The 21117-nt window shown below is 37.2% G+C and overlaps 1 protein-coding gene across 3 annotated transcripts in view; it reads left to right on the top strand.

Moving 5' to 3' along the window:
- NBEAL1 (neurobeachin like 1) overlaps positions 1-21117 on the top strand; it is a 172035-nt gene that overhangs the window by 26773 nt on the left and 124145 nt on the right. For all 3 annotated transcript variants that reach the window (XM_060106210.1, XM_060106208.1, XM_060106209.1), the window contains 3 exons: positions 10610-10691; positions 11259-11386; positions 19303-19385. In XM_060106210.1, the coding sequence (XP_059962193.1) occupies positions 10610-10691; positions 11259-11386; positions 19303-19385 (293 nt within the window). The remainder of the gene's footprint in view (positions 1-10609; positions 10692-11258; positions 11387-19302; positions 19386-21117) is intronic.

Here is a 21117-nt window from a genome sequence, read left to right as displayed (position 1 = left end):
CAATCTGTATATCTTTGGAGAAATGTCTGTTTAGGTCTTCTGCCCATTTTTGGATTGGGTTGTTTGTTTTTTTTGATATTGAGCTGCATGAGCTGCTTGTAAATTTTGGAGATTAATCCTTTGTCAGTTGCTCATTTGCAAATGTTTTCTCCCATTCTGAGGGTTCTCTTTTAGTCTTGTTTATGGTTTCCTTTGCTATGCAAAAACTTTTAAGTTTCATTAGGTCCCATCTGTTTATTTTTGTTTTTATTTCCATTTCTCTAGGAGGTGAGTCAAAAAGGATCTTGCTGTGATTTATGTCATAGAGTGTTCTGCCTATGTTTTCCTCTAAGAGTTCTATGTTTGACCTTACATTTAGGTCTTTAATCCATTTTGAGTTTATTTTTGTATATGGTATTAGGAAGTGTTCTAATTTCATTCTTTTACATGTAGCTGTCCAGTTTCCACAGCACCACTTATTGAAGAGGCTGTTTTTTCTCCGCTGTATATTCTTGCCTCCTTTATCAAAGATAAGGTGACCACATGTGCGTGGGTTTATCTCTGGGCTTTCTATCCTGTTCCATTGATCTGTATTTCTGTTTTTGTGCCAGTACCATACTGTCTTGATTACTGTAGCTTTGTAGTGTAGTCTGAAGTCTGGGACCCTGATTCCTCCAGCTCTGTTTTTCGTTCTCAAGATTGCTTTGGCTATTCGGGGTCTTTTGTGTTTCCATACAAATTGTGAAATTTTTTGTTCTAGTTCTGTGAAAAATGCCAGTGGTAGTTTGATAGGGATTGCATTGAATCTGTAGATTGCTTTGGGTAGTAGAGTCATTTTCACAATGTTGATTCTTCCAATCCAAGAACATGGTATATCTCTGTATCTGTTTGTATCATCTTTAATTTCTTTCATCAGTGTCTTATAGTTTTCTGCATACAGGTCTTTTGTCTCCTTAAGTAGGTTTATTCCTAGGTATTTTATTCTTTTTGTTGCAATGGTAAATGGGAGTGTTTCCTTCATTTCTCTTTCAGATTTTTCATCATTAGTGTATTGGAATGCAAGAGATTTCATTTATTTTGTTAATTTTTGTAAAATTAATTTCATTAATTTTTCATAAATTTGTGCATTAATTTTGTATCCTGCTACTCTACCAAATTCATTGTTTAGCTCTAGTAGTTTTTTGGTAGCATGTTTAGGATTCTCTGTGTATAGTATCATGTCATCTGCAAACGTGACAGTTTTACTTCTTCTTTTCTGATTTGGAGTCATTTTATTTCTTTTTCTTCTCTGATTGCTGGGGCTAAAACTTCCAAAACTATGTTGAATAATAGTGGTGAGAATGGCAACCTTGTCTTGTTCCTGATCTTAGAGGAAGTGGTTTCAGTTTTTCACCATTGCAAATGATGTTGGCTGTGGGTTTTGTCATATATAGCCTTCAGTATGTTGAGGTAGGTTCCCTCTATGCCTACTTTCTGGAGAGTTTTTATCATAAATGGGTGTTGAATTTTGTTGAAAGCTTTTTCTGCATCTGTTGAGATTATCATATGGTTTTTATCCTTCAATTTGTTAATATGGTGTATCACGTTGATTAATTTGCATATGTTGAAGAATCCTTGCATTCCTGTGATAAACCCCACTTGATCATGGTGTATGATCCTTTTAATGTGCTGTTGGATTCTGTTTGCTAGTATTTTGTTGAGGATTTTTGCATCTATGTTCATTAGAGATATTGGCTTGTAGTTTTCTTTTTCTGTGACATCTTTGTCAGGTTTTGGTATCAGGGTGATGGTGGTCTCGTAGAATGTGTTTTGGAGTGTTCCTCCCCCTGCTGTATTTTGGGAAAGTTTGAGAAGGATAGGTGTTAGCTCTCCTCTAAAGGTTTGATAGAATTCTCGTGCGAAGCTGTCTTTTGGAAGATTTTTAATCACAGTGTCAATATCAGTGCTTGTGATTGGTCTGTTTATATTTTCTATTTTTTCCTGGTTCAGTCTCGGAAGGTTGTGCTTTTCTAAGAATTTGTCCATTTCTTATAGGTTGTCCATTTTATTGGCATATAGCTGCTTGTAGTAATCTCTCATGAGCCTTTGTATTTCTGCAGTGTCAATTGTTACTTCTCCTTTTCCATTTCTAATTCTGTTGATTTGAGGCTTCTCCCTTTTTTTTTTGAAATTTTAAAAATTTATTTATTTATTTTTGGCTCTGTTGGGTCTTTGTTTCTGTGCGAGGGTTTTCTCTAATTGTGGCAAGCAGGGGCCACTCTTCATCGCGATGTGCAGGCCTCTCACTGCCGTGGCCTCTCTTGTTGCAGAGCACAGGCTCCAGATGCGCAGGCTCAGTAGTTGTGGCTCACGGGCCCAGTTGCTCTGCAGCATGTGGGATCTTCCCAGACCAGGGCTCGAACCCATGTCCCCTGCATTGGCAGGCAGATTCTCAACCACTGTGCCACCAGTGAAGCCCTCCCTTTTTTTCTTGATGAGTCTGGCTAATGGGTTATCAATTTTGTTTATCTTCTCAAAGAACCAGCTTTTTGTTTTATTGATCTTTGCTATTGTTTCCTTCATTCCTTTTTCATTTATTTCTGATCTGATCTTTATGATTTCTTTCCTTCTGCTAACTTTGGGGTTTTTTGTTCTTCTTTCTCTAATTGCTTTAGGTGTAAGGTTAGGTTGTTTATTTGAAATTTTTCTTGTTTCTTGAGGTAGGGTTGTATTGCTATAAGCTTCCCTCTTAGAACTGCTTTTGCTGCATCCCATAGGTTTTGGGTCATTGTGTTTTCATTGTCATTTGTTTGTAGGTATTTTTGATTTCCTCTTTGATTTCTTCAGTGATCTCTTGGTTATTTAGTAGCATATTGTTTAACTTCCATGTGTTTGTATTTTTTACAGTTTTTTTTCCTTTAATTGATATCTAGTCTCATAGCATTGTGGTCGGAAAAGATACTTGATACAATTTCAGTTTTCTTAAATTTACCAAGGCTTGATTTGTGACCTAAGATATGGTCTCTCCTGGAGGATGTTCCCTGAGCACTTGAGAAGAAAGTGTATTCTGTTGTTTTTGGATGGAATGTCCTATAAATATCATTAAGTCTGTCTCATTTAATGTGTCATTTAAAGCTTGTGTTTTCTTATTTATTTTCATTTTGGATGATCTGTCCATTGGTGAAAGTGGGTTGTTAACTTCCCCTACTATTATTGTGTTACCATCGATTTCCCCTTTTATGGCTGTCAGCATTTGCCTTATGTATTGAGGTGCTCCTATGTTGGGTGCATAAATATTTACAGTTGTTACGTCTTCTTCTTGGATTGATCCTTTAATCATTATGTAGTGTCCTTCTTTGTCTCTTGTAGTAGTCTTTATTTTATTTATTTATTTATTTTTTCTTTTTGCGGTATGTGGGCCTCTCACCGTTGTGGCCTCTCCCGTTGCGGAGCACAGGCTCCGGACGCGCAGGCCCAGCGGCCATGGCTCACGGGCCCAGCCGCTCCGCGGCATATGGGATCCTCCCAGACCGGGGCACGAACCCGTATCCCCTGCATCGGCAGGCGGACTCTTAACCACTGCGCCACCAGGGAGGCCCTTGTAGTAGTCTTTATTTTAAAGTCTATTTTGTCTGATATGAGAATTGCTACTCCAGCTTTTTTTGATTTCTATATGCATGGAATATCTTTTTCCATCCCCTCACTTTCATTCTGTATGTGTCCCTTGGTCTGAAGTGGGTTTCTTGTGGACAGCATATATACGGGTCTTGTTTTTGTATCCATTCAGCCAGTCTCTGTCTTTTGGTTGGAGCACTGAATCTATTTACATGTAAGGTAATTATCTATATGTATGTTCCTATTACCATTTTCTTAATTGTTTTGGGTTTGTTATTGTAGTAGGTCTTTTCCTTCTCTTGTGTTTCCTTCCTAGAGAAGTTCCTTTAGCATTTGTTGTAAAGCTGGTTTGGTGGTCCCGAATTCTCTTAACCTTTGCTTATCTGTAAAGGTTTTAATTTCTCCATCGAATCTGAATAACATCCTTGCTGGGTAGAGTAATCTTGGTTGTAGGTTTTTTCCCTTTCATGACTTTAAATATGTCCTGCCATTCCCTTCTCTCTTGCCGAGTTTCTGCTGAAAGATCAGCTGTTAACCTTATGGGGATTCCGTTGTATGTTATTTGTTGCTTTTCCTGCTGCTTTTAATATTTTTTCTTCGTACTTAATTTTTGATAGTTTGACTAATATGTGTTGCGGCTTGTTTCTCTATGATTAATATATGTTTCGGCATGTTTTTCCTGTATGGTACTCTGTGTGCTTCCTGGACTTGATTGACTATTTACTTTCCCATGTTAGGGATGTTTTCGACTCAGATCTCTTCAAATATTTTCTCAGACCCATTCTTTTTCTCTTCTTCTTCTGGGATTCCTATAATTCGAATGTTGGTGCATTTAATGTTGTCCCAGAGGTCTCTGAGACTGTCCTCAATTCTTTTCATTCTTTTTTCTTTATTCTGCTCCCTGGCAGTTATTTCCACCATTTTATCTTCCAGCTCATTTATCTGTTCTTCTGCCTCAGTTATTCTGCTATTGATTCCTTCTAGAGTATTTTTAATTTCAGTAATTGTGTTGTTCATCACTGTTTATTTGCTCTTTAGTTCTTCTAGATCTTTGTTAAATGTTTCTTGTATTTTCTCCATTCTGTTTCTGAGATTTTGGATCATCTTTACTATCATTACTCTGAATTCTTTTTCAGGTAGGTTGCCTATTTCATCTTCATTTATTTGGTCTTGTAGGTTTTTACCTTGCTCCTTCATCTGTAACATAGTTTTTTGTCATTTCTTTTTTTTCTTTTAACGAGTGGTGCTGTATTCCTGTCTTACTGGTTGTTTGGCCTGAGACATCCAGCACTGGAGTTTGCAGGCAGTTGGATAGAGCCGAGTCTTGGTGCTGAGATGAGGACCTCCCAGGGGCCTCACTTCGATTAATGTTCCGTGGGGTTTAAGGTTCTCGTTAGTCCAGCGGTTTGGACTTGGAGCTCCCACCACAGGATCCCAACCCCCGGCCTGGGAACCAAGATCCTGCAAGCTTCGTGGTGTGGTAAAAAAAAATAACAATAATAATAATAATAAGAAAAGGAGCAGTACAATATGAAAGAATGTAAAACAAAATAAAATTAGAAAGATAAAAAATATATTAGGAAAAATAAAACTATAATTGAAACAACTCCAACAGGGTAAAATAAAATTTCAACAGTAAAAAGAAAAATAAAAAAGGAGGGGGGGAACAAGCCAAAAGGAGAGAATGTTAACAAAGTATAAATAATAAAATAAAACTAGAAAAACAAAAGGTTTTTTAGGAAAAATAAAAATATAAAAGAATCGACAACAATGAATCAACAAGGTAAAACAGAACCCCAATCTAAAAGAGGAGAAAAGAAAAAAACCCCCCACAAAACCTTGGCTGTAGGGGGCAAAGTTTAGGCAGGGGTGGAATTTAGGCAGGGGCTGGGTTTAGGGTGGGGTGGGACCTAGTCAGGTGGGGGGATGAGTTTTGAGCATGGGGCAGGTCCTAAGCTTAGGACCCACACAGCTGGAAATGCCCTGGGGGTGGGGCCTAGACAGGGTGATGTTCAAGCATAGGGTGGGGCCTCTGCTTAGAACCTGCATGGAAGTGGAGAGTCAGCACATGGAAAGGAAGGCCTCTGGAGTGTGGAGTTAGGGAGTTTGGAGGTAGGGCCCTGAGTGAGGGTGTGTGGGTGGGGTTTAGGCCCAGTGCATTGGAGGGGGTCTCAGAGGGGGTTCTCTGAGTGTACAGGTAGGGCTGTGGGTTGGGGTGTAGGGGCGGAGCTTGGGTTCTGCGTGGCAGGAGAGAGGCTCTGAGGGCAGAGGATTAGGCCTGGGGCCTAACAGGCTTCCTGGTATCTAAGTGGACAGGGAAGGCACAGACTGCATTCCCTTCCATTCCTTCATGCTCCTTCCCCACCATCTCCCCCAGGGTCTCCCCCATTGCTGCTGGACCCCTAACCGTGGGTGGGTCCCACTGGGTGTAGGAACTCCTCCCCTCCCCCATCCACCCCTCAGGGGTGCCAGTCCCAGAGGTCCAGCCTTTACTTTTGCTCCCCCTTCCCTCCTTCCCACTCCCTCAGGACCCGCGCAGCTGGAAGGGGCCTTGGTGGACAGAGGATCAGGCCCGGGATCTCAGCAGGTTCCTGGGGGCCCAAGTGGGCAGGAGAAACCTGGCCGTGCTCCCTTTTGATCCTCTGCCCTCCCAATGGTTCCCCAATTTCCCCATTCGGGTGTAGGATCCCTTCCCCTCCCCCAGCTGCCCCTCAGTGGCATCAGGCGCATCCCGCCTCCACTTCTCCTCTCCCATCACTCCCCCCACACCCCACATCCTACCCGCTCACTGAGGGTGCCTCCCATCCCCTTAGGTGTCTGTGGTCCCCTGCCGGTGCCTGGTAGGTGCCCTAGTTGTGTGTAGTCGCGAATTCCACGTCCCCCTAGTACGCCATCTTGACTCTGTCCCCTGTACCTTTTAAAATATATGATGTCCTTCTTTGTCCCATGTAACCTTTTTTGGCTGAAAGCCTATTTTGTCTGATATTTGTATGTCAGCCTCTGTTCTCTTTGAGTTACTCTTTGCATGGAATATCTTTTCCTCTGCTTTCAGTTTCAACCTGTTTGTGTCCTTGGACATCAGGTAGACAGTATAAAGTTGGATCCTGAGTTTGTATCCATTCTGCCACTCTTTTCTTTTTTTTTTGTATATCGTGATTGGAGTATAATTGCTTTACAATGATGTTGTATTAGTTTCTGCTGTACAACACAGTGAATCAGCTATATGCATACATGTATCTCCATATCCTGTCCCTTTTGAGCCTTCCTCCCACCCTCCCTATCCCACCCCTCTAGGTCTTCACAAAGCACTGAGATGATCTCCCTGTGCTATGTAGCTGCTTCCCACTAGCTATCTGTTTTACATTTGGTAGTGAATATATGTCAGTGCTACTCTGTCACTATGTCCCAGTCTCCCGCCCTGTGTCCTCAAGTCCATTCTCAACATCTGCATCTTTATTCCTGCCCTACCACTCGTTCATCAGCACCATTCAGTCTCGTGTCTTTTGAATGGAAACTTTAATCCATTTACATTGAAAGTAATTACTCCTAAGGAGGAATTTACTTCTTTTACTGTTCTATTTGTTTTCTTTATGCCTTAAAACAGAAGGTTTTTTAAAAAATTTATTTATTTTTTGGCTGTTTTGGGTCTTTGTTGCTGTGCATGGGCTTTCTCTAGTTGTGGTGAGCGGGGGCTGCGCTTCATAGCAGTGCATGGGCTTCTCATTGTGGTGATTTAAATTCCTTTATCATATTCTTTTTTTTATAATGAGCACTTCATTATTTATTTATGTATTTTGTAATATTTGTTTATTTATTTATTTGGCTCTACCGGATCTTAGTTGCAGCACGCAGGATCTTTTAGTTGCAGCATGCGGGTTCTAGTTCCCTGACCAGGGATCGAACCCGGGCCCCCTGCATTGGGAGCACAGAGTCTTAGCCACTGGACCACCAGGGATGTCCCCTTTATCATACTCTTTTGTATACATTCTTTAGGTATTTTCTTTGTGGTTACCATTGGTGTTACATTTAACATTCTAAAGTTATAACATTCTAATTTGAATTTATACCACTTTAATATCAATAACATACAAAAACTCTGCACTTTTATGGCTCTGTCCGTACTCCTTTTGGTTGCTGATGTCACAAAATTACATTTACACAATGTTTGCCCCCAAACATAAGCTAATAGTTATTTTAGATGCATTAGTCTCAAATTATGTGTAAAACAAGATTTGGAATTACAAACCAAAGTTACAGTAATACTAGTTTTTACCTGAACAATTTTTTTTCTTTAAATATAATCTCTTAAATTATATAAAAACAAAGAATACAATTACAAATCATTGTTTCAATAATACTAGCTTTTATAATTGCCTATTTATTTACCTTCATTGAGATCTTAGTTTTCCATGCAGCTTTGAGTTGCTGGGTAGTGTCCTTACCTCTCACCCTGCAGGACAGTGTTTAGCATTTTTTGTAGGGGAGATCGAGTGATCACAGACTCCATTACCTTTTGTTTCCTGGGAATGTCTTTATTTCTCCCTCACTTTTGAAGGATAGTTTGCCAGATACAGGATTGTTGGTTGGCAGCTTTTTTCTTTTAGCACTTTCAGTGTATCCTCTCACTATCTTCTGGCCTAAGTTTCTTAGTAGAAATCTGCTGATAATTGTATTGAAGATCCCTTATATGTGATGATTTGCTTCTCTCTTCCTACATTCAAGATAGTCTCTTTGTCTTTTGAAAGTTTGATTATAACGTGTGTCTCAGTGTGGGTGTCTTTGAGTTCACCTTATTTGGAGTTCGTTGAGCTTCTTGGCTGTTCATATTCATGTCCTTCATCAAATTTGGGAAATTTTCAGCGATAATTTCTTTAAGTATTCTCTCTTTCCCTTTTTCTTTCTCTTCTTTTTCTTAGACTCAATCTTTTTTCTTTGTGTTGTTCACACTTGATAATTTCCATTGTGCTATCTTCAAGTTCACTGATTCTTTCCTCTGCCAGCTCAGATCTACCCTTGAATTCCTCTAGTGAATTTTTCATTATAGTGATTGTAGTTCCAGAATTTCTTTCTGGTTTCTTTTTAGTTTTTTTTTAATCTCCTTACTGATATTTCCATTTTGATTACCGATTAATTTCTTCACTTTCTCCACATCTTCCTTTAGTATTGATACTTTGAGCATCTTGAAGACAGTTATTTTGAAGTCTTTGTCTAATAGATCTTTTTCAGGGAGTTTCTGTTGACCTCTGTTTTTTTTTTTGACTGGGCCATATTCCCCTATTTCTTTGTATGCCTTCTGATTTTTGTTTTTAATTGAACACTGGACATTCGAATCTAAGAATGTGGTAACTCTGAAAATCAGATTTACCCCCTTTCCCGGGGTTTGCTGCTTTTTGTTGTTATTTTTGTTCATTTGTTTTATTTTTTGATCATTAGAGATTGTCTCTGTGCTGAGGATCAACCTGAGTTGTAAACATAAGGTCTGCTCAGATCTACTCTGACCCTTTCCCTCAGCATGTGTGGTCACTCTCTAATTTTCCCCATTTATGCTGTTATTTTTGAATGTCCTAGTCTTTAACATCTGGCTCCCAAAAGGGGAAAAAACAAAAAGATGCAGGGGGAAAGGGAAATGGCTTTTAAGTCCCCTGGAAATTACTTCAGCCAGAGGGGGAGGGGCTTGTAACAAGTGGTGGGGATGTGCAATATCAGTGCCTGCCTGCCTCTTTGTCTGCACCTCTATAATCAGAAGGAGCAATCAGTGATCAGAGCACGATCTCCAATATGTTGAGGACAGGGTCCTTTTTGCCCATGTTGGTTTCTTCAAGCTGTTAGCAAGCTGCTCCTGGACCATGTGCACAGCTGCTTACCACATGTCTGGGGGTGGCAGATTGATAGGTGCTACTGTGCTAATAGCTGAAATTGAGCCGAATTTAGGACATTAATTGCACTTTATCATCCAGATCTTCCCATAGAAGTTGCCAGCCTTCAGCAGAGACTCAAGGATTCCAAAATAGTTACATCAAACTGATTTTGACAGTGTAACTGTTTTCTAGGTTGGGAGACAGATTCCTGGTTCTTCCCACTTGGCTATTTGCCCAGAATCCTCCACAGGGGCTTTGAATTTTACCTCTGCCTTTACTCTTTGCTTTCTCAAAGATGTCATGCCATTCTGACTTCTTACACTAAGTTCATTAATTTAGTTAATTTTTCCTGTTCCTTTAGCATTTACTGGATTTTAAGATATAAAGTATTTTTCAAGGTCATAATGTTTCAGAACACAATAGAGTTTTTTTGTCTTAACAGAATTTTTTTTTAATATGCCAAGAAAAAGACTGGTGATATTAGTAAGAGTACATGTTAACATTTTATGTGTCATACCTCAGTCTTATTAAAAATGGAATAAAAATGAGGGCCATATTTTAATTAAACACCAGGCACTTGTTGACATACTGCTTTAAACAAGGCATGCACTATGCCCTCTTGGAGTATGTATAGATGCCCACCCTTCTCTAAAGGCTTTTTAATATAGATGAGGAAATATATTATGAGTCTAAAAGGGGAACTATAATTTCAGAAAGCAAGATGATAACTATAAAACTGCACCACATGAGTTATAAAGGCAATGATATGTACAAAAAACCAAGCTAAAAAAGTACATAGGAAAATAACAACAAACCTGGAAAGAAATAATCCAAAATGTATATAGTTGCTAACGTTGGGGTTGTAAGAATATTAGTGACTTTTTCTTTTCTATTTCTACTTTGTGATATTTTCCAATTTTTTATAATAAACAAAATGCTAATTGGCATGTCTTTCTTAAACATTCTCTGTTTATAGTAGTTAAATGGTGCTTGAGGTGTGTTTTGCATTCTCAGTGGGAAAGCAGTTATATAACCATATTGATTTTAAGTTTTAATGACTGTTATTTGTATTTCATTTGCCAGCATGTGTTCCGAAAACCAGCCTGAATTCATGAGCATACATTTTTCTCATTATTCATATGTAATAAATATATGGCTATTCTTTTTTTTTCTCACAGAAATCTATCTAATGTAGAAGAAATTGGGACTTGCTCGTATATCAATCATGTTATCACTATGACAACACTCTATATTCAACAAGTAGGTGTGAATTAATATATTCCTTTTTGTTGTTTTACTGAGAGTAACTAGTTTTTATTTTTTAAAATATCATAGTAAAGTTACATGTTTTCAGAGGAGGTAATAATTGAGAAGATCATTAAAATTATCAGTGGGTACTTAATATATTTCAGGCATCTTATGCAATTATCTGAAAGTAGACAAGCAATTATTAATACATTTTGTTATTTTAATTTAAAAGTTGAAGTGTTTTATAAATGGCTATTTTAAATGACACAATTTGCCATTTTATGTATTTATTATTTATTCATCAAATAACCCTCTTATTGAAAGCATCATGTTTTTTGGAAAGACGTTTGTCTATCCATATGAAATCCTTCCTAGGAAATATTTAAAATTTGAGAGGTTATATCCAACCCATATGATTAACTGACCCTTTACACACTCAAATGGAACTTAGGCTTATTTGAATAAAAATGAGTTATTATTATTAGATGAATGAAACATGTAGTCTTTTATTGATGTTGGTCAGTATGTTATACAGCTTAACATTTTTAAGTACATATAATTTTATGTTTAAATTCTCAGTTAAAAAGCAAAAAAAAAGAGAAGGAATTGGCAGATCAGACATCTATCGAAGAATTTGTGATCCATGCGTTGGCATTTTGTGAAAGTTTATATGACCCATATCGGAATTGGAGGCATAGAATTTCAGGGTATGTCTTATAAATCATAATGTTCATTTAAAACCTAAATATCATAATATATACAATTCTTCAAAGCAGGTCTCATTCTCTGTGAAAGCAGTTGGTAAGATGTGTCTAAGACCCCATCCTTATCTCTGAGGTAGAGAACTACATTGGAGGTAATGAATTAGTGATAAACGCTACTTCTAGATAATAAATTTACCCTGAACTTTTATTTTGTAATGCAATTGAATGCTAATAATCTGATGGTAAAATCTCAGAGCACAGTAGCATCAAGTAGAGTGTACATATTTTTCAAGGAGCTTTATCTCTTTTTAAAGCATATTTCATGATTTGAAAAAGAATTTTAACAGTATTTTGTGTTTTTATTTTTAATTTTGGAGCTTTTGTCAGTCAGAAACCAGTGTTTAAAAAGAGAGACTATAATACAAGGAGATTGTTAAATAGGTATTAGAGAACTCAAAAAACAAAAGGGGGACACTGATGTAATACAGAGATAGTAACTTCAGGAAGCAGCTACTTCCCTGGTTCTGTGGGAACAAAGGGAAGAGATTAGAGTTATCAGAAACTAGGAGTTTTGGAGAAGAGGTCAGGCAGTGCCTGATCTGAGACTTCTGAGGAAAGAGTCCTAAGCCAGTGCTGCTATCACTGAGCAGCTATGAAGAGGCTGGTTCTGGTATTGCCAAAAATAAGCTGAAGAAAGAAACCAACTGTGAATGCCATAGTTAAGAACTGTTGGCCAGTAAAAAAATAAGGAATAAGGCATCAGTCCCCCCCTTCACTCTTTCAACTTTCCAGGCTCCATTTAGTACCCACTATTGATGAACCCAAGAGTGAGGTAGCTGGAGAAAAGGAAATACAGTTTGTAGAATGACTGTCCCAGCATCACAAAGCAGGTGGAATGTAAGATGATGGATTTGTAGCTTAGTGACAATGGCATAATTACCAGTACACAGCTCAAAGGGAAGAGTTTAAAAACTCATGTATTTTCTTACCTGTGGGCAAAGAATAGGAAGAGTTTTATCACCTACAATCAGATCTCTTTTTTAGGTCTCCCTAATCTGCTGTACTTTAAATCTCAAGATTTTTTCATTTTCATTGTAACCTGACCCACTTATAAACAATTCCTACTTCCTGCAACAGTTCGTTACTAGAATGTTTGTTTTTTTTAATAGGCTTTTCAGGATTTTTAGGGTAGGATACCCTCACTTTGAATAGCCACCATTAGTTAATGGTGAAGGATTGGTAACTGAGAGAACATGTATGTAGACTATGTGGTAATACTTTATATATTCTATATAGTAATATTTTATTGAAATAACACATCCTTTAGGTAAAGCAAGAAGTGTCTAATAGAATTAATAGGAACAAATACTCCAGCTATTAAATATAACAATTCTATCTGCTTATTTATACATTTGCTTTCCTTTATGTGTTGGAAGTTGTAGTCTTTAGTCAGGATTCTCCACAGAAACAAAACTAGCAGGCCGTGTGTGTGTGTGTGTGTGTGTGTGTGTAGGAAGAACTTCATTGTAAGCGATTGCCTCACATGATTATAGAGGCTGGCAAGTCCAAATCTGCGATGTGGGCTGGCAGCCTTGCCACCCAGGGAAGCCAGTGGTGCAGTTAGAGTTCGAAGGCGACAGAGCCAGTGTTCCAGTTCCAGTCCTAGTTCAAAAGCAGTCAGGCTGGAGACCAAAACTGATGGTGCAGATGAAGTCAGAGGGCAGTCTGCTGGAGAATTCCCCCTTGCTTGGAGATGCCTGTCTTTTTGTTACACTCAGGCTTTCAACTAATTAGTTGAGGCACTTTCTGGAGGGCAGTTCCGTTACCCGGTGTTCACCAATTTAAGTGTTAATCTCATCCCAAAACAGCCCCCACGTTGACACATGAAATTAACCATCACATCGTTCTAATACTTTTCTTGATTGTTTATTAATGGGAAGGTACTAGTGACCTTCTGATTACTTCCTTTTCTATTGAACTTTAATATGTCTCTTTTTCCAGTGAGAAAGTGCTTTGCATTTTTCTTGGCAAAGATTTATCCGTCAGGATAAGCTTCAGTAACAAACAAGGGGTTAGAATAACAAAGGTTTACTTCTTATTCCTGTTCTGTCTACCATGGTTGGCAGGGAGCCTCTACTCATCATAGTCACTCAAGATCTTAAACTGACAGAACAGCAAGCATCTAAGGCTTGGCTACTTACCATGTGAAAGAGAAAAGAAAGCTCTGAAATGTCTCACATTGGCAGTTTTAATGCTCTTGTCTGGTCATGACATATGACATGTTTCACTTTCATTCAGAACTCATTGGCCAAGACTAGTTACATGCTCCCATCTACCACAGTGAGACCCAGAAGAAGAAGGGAGACCAAGGTGGAAGTTAGTTCTACCCTGTGACTAAAAGGAGTAGACATGGAAATAGTTGGCAGACAGCACTGTCACTGCCTTTTCCCTCTGCCTATGTACTGGTCATAACTGTCTAAAGATTCAAAGAGAGGAGCACATAATAGTGCTCCATTTGTAGCCTTTCTACGCATTTAGCACTTTGGTTCTCAACTAATCAATGTTCCCCCAATTTTGACATTTATGCCGAGATTTCTTAAGGAAATGATATCTCTTCCTCCCACTATTGCTACTTCCCCATCCCCCACCTTAGCCTTGTCAGCAATGGCAAATCTAAGGTAACGTTGTTAAGTTTTGAAACAGTGACAAAGAATTTTTATTTATAGGCAGGAAGACATAGAAGGAGGAACATAAGGAGAGGAGTCTGAAAATGACAGACGAGAGGCTTTTAGAGGAATCCTTAAGAGCAAAATGAATTTAAAGGTGGGAGAAGGAGAGAAGATATGAAAAGGTAGACCCAAGAACAAATTAAAACAGATTAAATAAAATTGGTAATTGAAACAAAAACAAGTTGTTTTTTTTTTGTTTTGTTTTGTTTTTTTGAGGTACGCGGGCCTCTCACTGTTGTGGCCTCTCCCGTTGTGGAGCACAGGCTCCAGACGCACAGGCTCAGCGGCCATGGCTCACGGGCCTAGCAGGCGGATTCTTAACCACTGCGCCACCAGGAAAGCCCCCAAAACAAGTTTTGAGAGCCAAAAACAAGAAGACATTTAAACATTATAACATGATATAGAAAGAGTTATAGTGTAAGATGACAACAAGAAGGAGAACAAAGAGTAGATGATCAGTGGCATTTCATGAGTGCAGTATATATACCAGAAATTGTGCTGGAAGCTGTCCAGGTATTATTTTTAATAGGTGTAACAATTTTGCCAGGAATAGTATGAACTACTTCTGAGGTAAATGGAAAAAGCAGAGAGTGAGACTTGGTTTTCTTTGACTTTGATAGAAAAATGAAACATAGTGGAGATAAGTCGTGTAATGAGGAGAAATCTATATAGCTCATGGAAGATCTGTACAGGGGAACTATAGCAATAACTTAGACTTTATATATTAGTATGATTCTGAAGTTAAATGGAAATTTGGAATGTATATATTTTCTTATTGTTTGTGCTTGTTGCTTACCAATACAGCTAAAACAGATTAGAACAGATTTAATTAAAATTAACATAATTCCAAGTACAGAGCCATTTAAAATTATATTTCTTATTTGATGAAATATATGGATTTTTTCATATCTTCATGTGTAATTTTATTTAATTAATAGATTTGATTAATCTGCTAGCCCAATTTTGATTTTATTTGTAGAATCCGTCATATTTAGAAAGATTTCTCCAAATGGAACTAAAATAAGTATAGGGAAAGAAATCTTTCCTGAAAATGACTTATTTATTCAAGCATTTATTTAAAAATATATTTATTGGGACTTCCCTGGTGATCCAGTGGTTAAGACTCCACGCTTTCATTGCAGGGGGCATAGGTTCTATCCCTGGTCAGGGAACTAAGATCCCGCATGCCTCATGGCAGCCAAAAAACAAAAACAAACAATATATTTATTGACTTCCTACTTTGTGCCCAGTGTAAGTTCAGTAGGACTCATTGTCTGCCCACAGACTAAAATAGTTTTTTTAAAAACATTATTTTACCTTTTTAAAAATTTTTTTTTGGCTGCGTTGCGTCGGCACATGGGATCTTCATTGAGGCATGCAGGATCCTTTGTTTCAGCGCGCAGGCTTCTCTCTAGCTGTGGCGTGCAGGCTCCAGGGCGGGTGGGCTCTGTAGTTGTGGTGTTGGGTTCCAGAGTGTGTGGGCTCTGTGGTTTGCGGCACATGGGCTCTAGTTGAGGCATGCAAGCTCAGTAGTTGTGGTGCACAGGCTTAGTTGCCCTGTGGCATGTGGGATCTTAGTTCCCTGACCAGGGATCGAACCTGCGTCCCCTGTGTTGTAAGGCAGATTCTTTACCACTGGACCACCAGGGAAGTCCCGAGAAAAATAATTTACATTAAGTTATGTCTTTGGGCTCCTACTGGCCAAATCTGGGACAATATATATGCAAAAACAATTAATTAAAGAATTATAAACCATTGGGGGAAAAAAGGAATTCATGAGTCCATACCAGTGACTGATAAAGATTGAGAGAGAGGGAGAGACAGAGACAGAGAGGGAAAGAGAGATAGGGGAGAAGAGAGGGCTCTTGCTTACATTAGAAGGCCAAATGCCAATTAGTAATGTACAGGGGCTGCTGGTGTTGGAAAAAAATCAGCATTTTGCACACATCATAGGAAAGATATGGATCAGGATGCTAAGTCTGGGACAGGTTTTGATAAGGAACATGGCTTTTGCATGGTTTTAAAATGTTTCTCCACAGATTACGTATTTGTTGCAAAGGAAATATTAGTAGTTATTTTGTACAGTACTCGGTAGTACATTGACTGGATGATCAAAATTAACATCATCATTGAGAAGCAGGTGGACATCCTGTGCTTAGAACTGTGATACTCTAAGAAGGACCCATCATTGCTTGTATAATATTCCAGCCAAGAATGCATAATCTGAATCTTAAGTGTATGGAAACATCAAGCAAATTCCAAATGAACAACATTTTAATGAGTAAAAGGAGGGGTTAGGAGACAGTATTCTTTAAAAGTGTCATAAAGAAAGGCTGGAAATGTTTCAGATTAAAGGATGCTGAAGAGGTGTGACAGCCAAATGTAATACCTGACCCTGGACAGGAAACTATACTTAGGGGTGGGAAGGTGGGAATGCTATAGGACATGATTAGGTCAGTTGACATACTGGATTATGAATGGTAGATTAGATAAATGTATTACATTAATGTTAAGCGTATTGAAATTTGTAACTGTACTGTAGTATTATGTAACACAGTATCCCTATTCCTAGGAATTATTCACTAAAGTATTTAGAGGTAAAAGGCTATAATATTCATAATTTTCCCTTAAATGTTCTGAAAAATATTATAGGTCTGAATATGTGTATATATAAATATATATCTCATATATAGATATATGTGCATATATATTTTTTCCGGGGGGAGTGAGAAAATTATAAAGCATTTAGGATAAAGTTTTAACAATGAACCTGGGTAGACTATACATGAAGTTTTTTGTACTATTTTTATTCTTGCAGCTTTTGCAAGAGCTTGAACTTATTTCCAGATAAAAAGTTGAAAAATTAGAAAAGTAGTTATGTTCTAGGTATGATGGGAAAACACACACACACACACACACACACACACACACACAAGCACAGAAAAATTGACCAGGGGACATAAACTTAGAAAACTGAGATGCAAGCAAACATTTTGCATCCCTCTCAGCAACCTGTTGATATGTATTGGCATCAACTAGGTGCTAAATGCTTGGCCCAAGTATCAGCTAATAATGGAGCAACCAAATATACTATGTTCTAAAAATGGTACATTATTAGCTGTTTTGTCTTATCCTATTGAAAACATGCAGTGCAAACTACTTATGCTTTAATATTTGTGTTATGTATAATAGTTTTTACCTCTTTAATTTAGCTTATTAAATTTTAGCACAATTATAATGGAAATTATTTATGTTCATATGTTACATCTAATACAGAGCCTTTAGAATGAGTCATTAATCACAAATTGCAGGAGTAAATTTTCATTATGTTAATCAAATTAGAATCTTTATTTTTGTTTGTAGCACAGGATTTTTGGATAGGATATATCCAATGTATTAGTTAATATCATAATTTATAATAAATGTGCAAAATGTAAATAATCGCCTGGAAAAACCTAACTGAAAGCTAAATCAGATTTCATCCTTTTAAAATTAATTTTTCTACAACATGACTAACTTTTTTAAGGCATGACTCAGTTTTTTATTTGAAACTCTAGTAATATTTGTATTGTTGGAAACACATAAAAATTTTTGGTAATGATCTTAAATAGGAAGATCCAGTAATGTTCTAAGATGTTATATTTGAAATTCAAATAAATACAGAAGTATGATAATTCTTAAGCCCTCTACTCAATGGAAATAGGCATAGATTTGGAAAGCAGTGCAGTAGCAAATGGTATCTGATATGATTTCTAGTGAATCTGGATTAGATCTGGATCTTAGAACTCTTTCGTGTGTCAGTACTAAGTCCAGCTGTGCCTATGCCTATCCTGTTCAGCTTATTCTATGATCAACTGGCTTTTCTTTCTATATAATTATAAGGAACAATTGTAATAATTATAAAGAAAATAATTTCAATACCTTAATTGAATATTGTTCAAATTGTTGAGAAGAAGGCATCTTAATACAGTGCTTTATCAGTAGATTGTATTTAAATGTATGGAATTTCTATGTGGCTGTTCTCCAAATATTTTCCATTTTTGTTGGCTCTAACTTTTTTTTTTTTTTTTAAGATTTAACAAAGTTTATTAAATCACTTGCTCTCTGTAAAGGCATGATTTTACTACCTTTTTTTAGTGAGAGCAAAAAGATTTTGGAGCATATTTATACATTATTTAAATTAATTAATTAAAAATTTTAATTTAATTTTATTCTTTTATACAGCAGGTTCTTATTAGTTATCCATTTTATACATATTACTGTATACATGTCAATCCCAGTCTCCCAGTTCATCCCATCACCACCACCCGCCCCGCCACTTCCCCCCCTTGTTGTCTATACATTTGTTCTCTACATCTGTGCCTCTATTTTTGCACTACAAACCGGTTCACCTGTACCATTTTTCTAGGTTTCTAACAGTGTTAAGAGCTTGTTTAGGGGATGGAAAAAAGTCTGTTTTTGTTTTTGTTTTTGTTTTTTTGGATTTTCAACAGTCCACCAGTTGCTGATATGTCATTGTAACAGTAACCTTTATTCCCTAAGCCCCACACCCACCATGCCCATCTAAGAGATTCATTTTGTGTTGAATTGAAGTGTTCTTTGTAAAAGCACATGCTGTTTGTGTTGGCCTTACTGAAGTCTGTAGAAATATTTCAGCCATCAAAATTACTGAAATTGTGATAAAAAACAAAAATAATCCCAGCCCTCTGGATCTGTATCCTTCAGGTGGAAGAAGCCAGTGGTATGGAGTCTTTGTGTCCAGATAAAATTTCAGAAAGTGGCACAGAGTAGCTTGATTTCTGATGAATTTCATTTGCACTGTAGGAATAAGCTACTACCTTAGGTATCAAATTAGCAGTACTACTGAACTAGTTCTTTTACATTTTGGAAATTTTAAATGGCTATTTCCTTTTTCTATTTCCAGTTGTTAGGAAACTTAATGTGACTGCTACGTTTCACCGTTAATTGTTTTAAATTTTTGTGTAATTCGAAAGAAGAAATCCTTTCAGTTGGTGAGCATTTAAATTAGTGGCTAGACCTCCTTTTCAAGATTATGCCAATCCTGGTGATGTATTATTCAGTACACAAATCAAAAGTAAAATATTAAATTTATTTTATAATTGTTTTTGTAATTGTGCCTTCTCTATTTGCCCATGTTGTAATTTGGTATTAACTTCTTTTTAACAATAGACGAATCCTTAGTACTGTGGAAAAGAGCAGACAGAAATATAAACCAGCTTCTCTCACAGTGGAGTTTGTCCCTTTCTTTTATCGTAAGTAACAGCTCTAATTTCTCTTGCTTTGATTCTGATGTTACTTTGATTGTTCCTTATTCTTATTCTGATTCTGACCTTGATTCAGCTTTGTGTATTTATAAGATAAAGATTCTAAGAAACTATTACTGGAGTACTTGATTCATGTTTTGTTGTGATTATTCTTGGTTTTATTTAATTCATTGTTCTCAAAGTGTTTTTCTTTTGAGAAGAGTTGAATGTTTCAATGACGGTAGTATATTTTAAAACTTTAGAATTTTTACAGAAAATAGACTTGAGAGACTTGGTCCCCGTTTGTATGACCTATATGGACTCTAGCTTTCTTTCTTTAAAGAAATGATTTTGCCATATTTTAAGAATGTAGAAAATTTTGCAGAATATAAAAGGAACACCTTGTGTTTCCCACTCAAATTGGTCAGATCTTAACATTTTGCCATTTTGCCATATTTGCTTTAATTCTCTCACTTTTTTTTTCTAAGATAATAAAATAAGACAAATAGTCCCTGGAAGGGCAGTTGGTCCTGTCCAAAATATATATGACATTTGGTCCATGCCAAAAGGTCCTTGATATTTGGTCTTGTCCAAAATGTCCATAAGACACTTGGCTATGCCAAAATGTCCTTGAAATTTGCTTCTATCCAAATGAGCATATTTGGTTCATGCCACATGGTTTTGGGTAGGACCAAATGTCAAGGACTTTTTGGCATGGACCAAATATCTTATGGACATTTTGGACAGGACCAAATGTCTGCTAACGAAATAGTCCTTTGTTTGATTGCTTGGTGAAGATGATTGCAGTGCCCACTTTGCTTGACCACCAGTAGTGATACTGCCTTCAGCTAGATAATCAAACTCTCATGTCCACAGTAGGAAACCCAGCATGCCAATGGAACAGTGTAGGTGTTTCTTTTCAGGAGGAGATCTCAGAACATTCCAAGGGCTTTTCTTGGGTTTTCTAAGTGAGGGTATGAAACCAAATTGGTGGATGTGTGAGCCACTCTGACTTTGAAGTACAGTATCCCATAGAAGGCATGTATAGCTTATAGTAACCCATGAATGTAATTTCCACATCCTGGGAAGGGAAATGCCTAAATTACAAGTTGCAATCAGGGAAGCCCAAGGTTATTTTATAGTTATCATAGTCTTCCTAGTCCAGATCAAGGGCCATTTTTACCATAAGCAATGTTGCCTGGTAACTCATTTGTCACTCATTGATGGTCCACATTTGTCAGATTTCCAGAAATATAATACTTGGTCCATTTTCCTATAGAGAAGGAGAAAGGGTTTTTCCTACCCTTTGTTAATCAGTATTCACAGTAGTGATAGTGAAATTTTTCAATTGTAAAGATGTTTTTCCTTTTGCAATTTTACAAGATATTCTTGGAATGATAGTGTGGCATAGGGTGAATATCTATTTTTCAACATTTTTTCACCTAATATTTTGCATCCATTGATGATACTTGCCTGGATCAGTTATTTTATTGAGGGTTGAAATATTGTGGTCTTCAAATTCTATCCTTACAGTTCTATCAGCTGTTGTATTCTGTAAAAAAGAATTTTCCCTCATCAACTGGGGATAAACTACAGCTGTTCCAAAAAAGGTTGGATAAAGTACTTAAATCTTTCCCTTTTACTGTCTGTTTTCAAAATGAGTTCAAATAATAGTTACTTCTAGTGGGGCAAATAAGTTTTATTTCTCTCTTTTTTGTGTATCACTGTGGACTCAATGATT

This window comes from Mesoplodon densirostris, chromosome 8 (genome assembly GCF_025265405.1).
Source record: "Mesoplodon densirostris isolate mMesDen1 chromosome 8, mMesDen1 primary haplotype, whole genome shotgun sequence".
Lineage (NCBI taxonomy): Eukaryota > Metazoa > Chordata > Mammalia > Artiodactyla > Ziphiidae > Mesoplodon > Mesoplodon densirostris.
The sequence above is the reverse complement of the archived record's forward strand: the minus strand, read 5'-3'. Positions and strand labels throughout refer to the sequence as shown.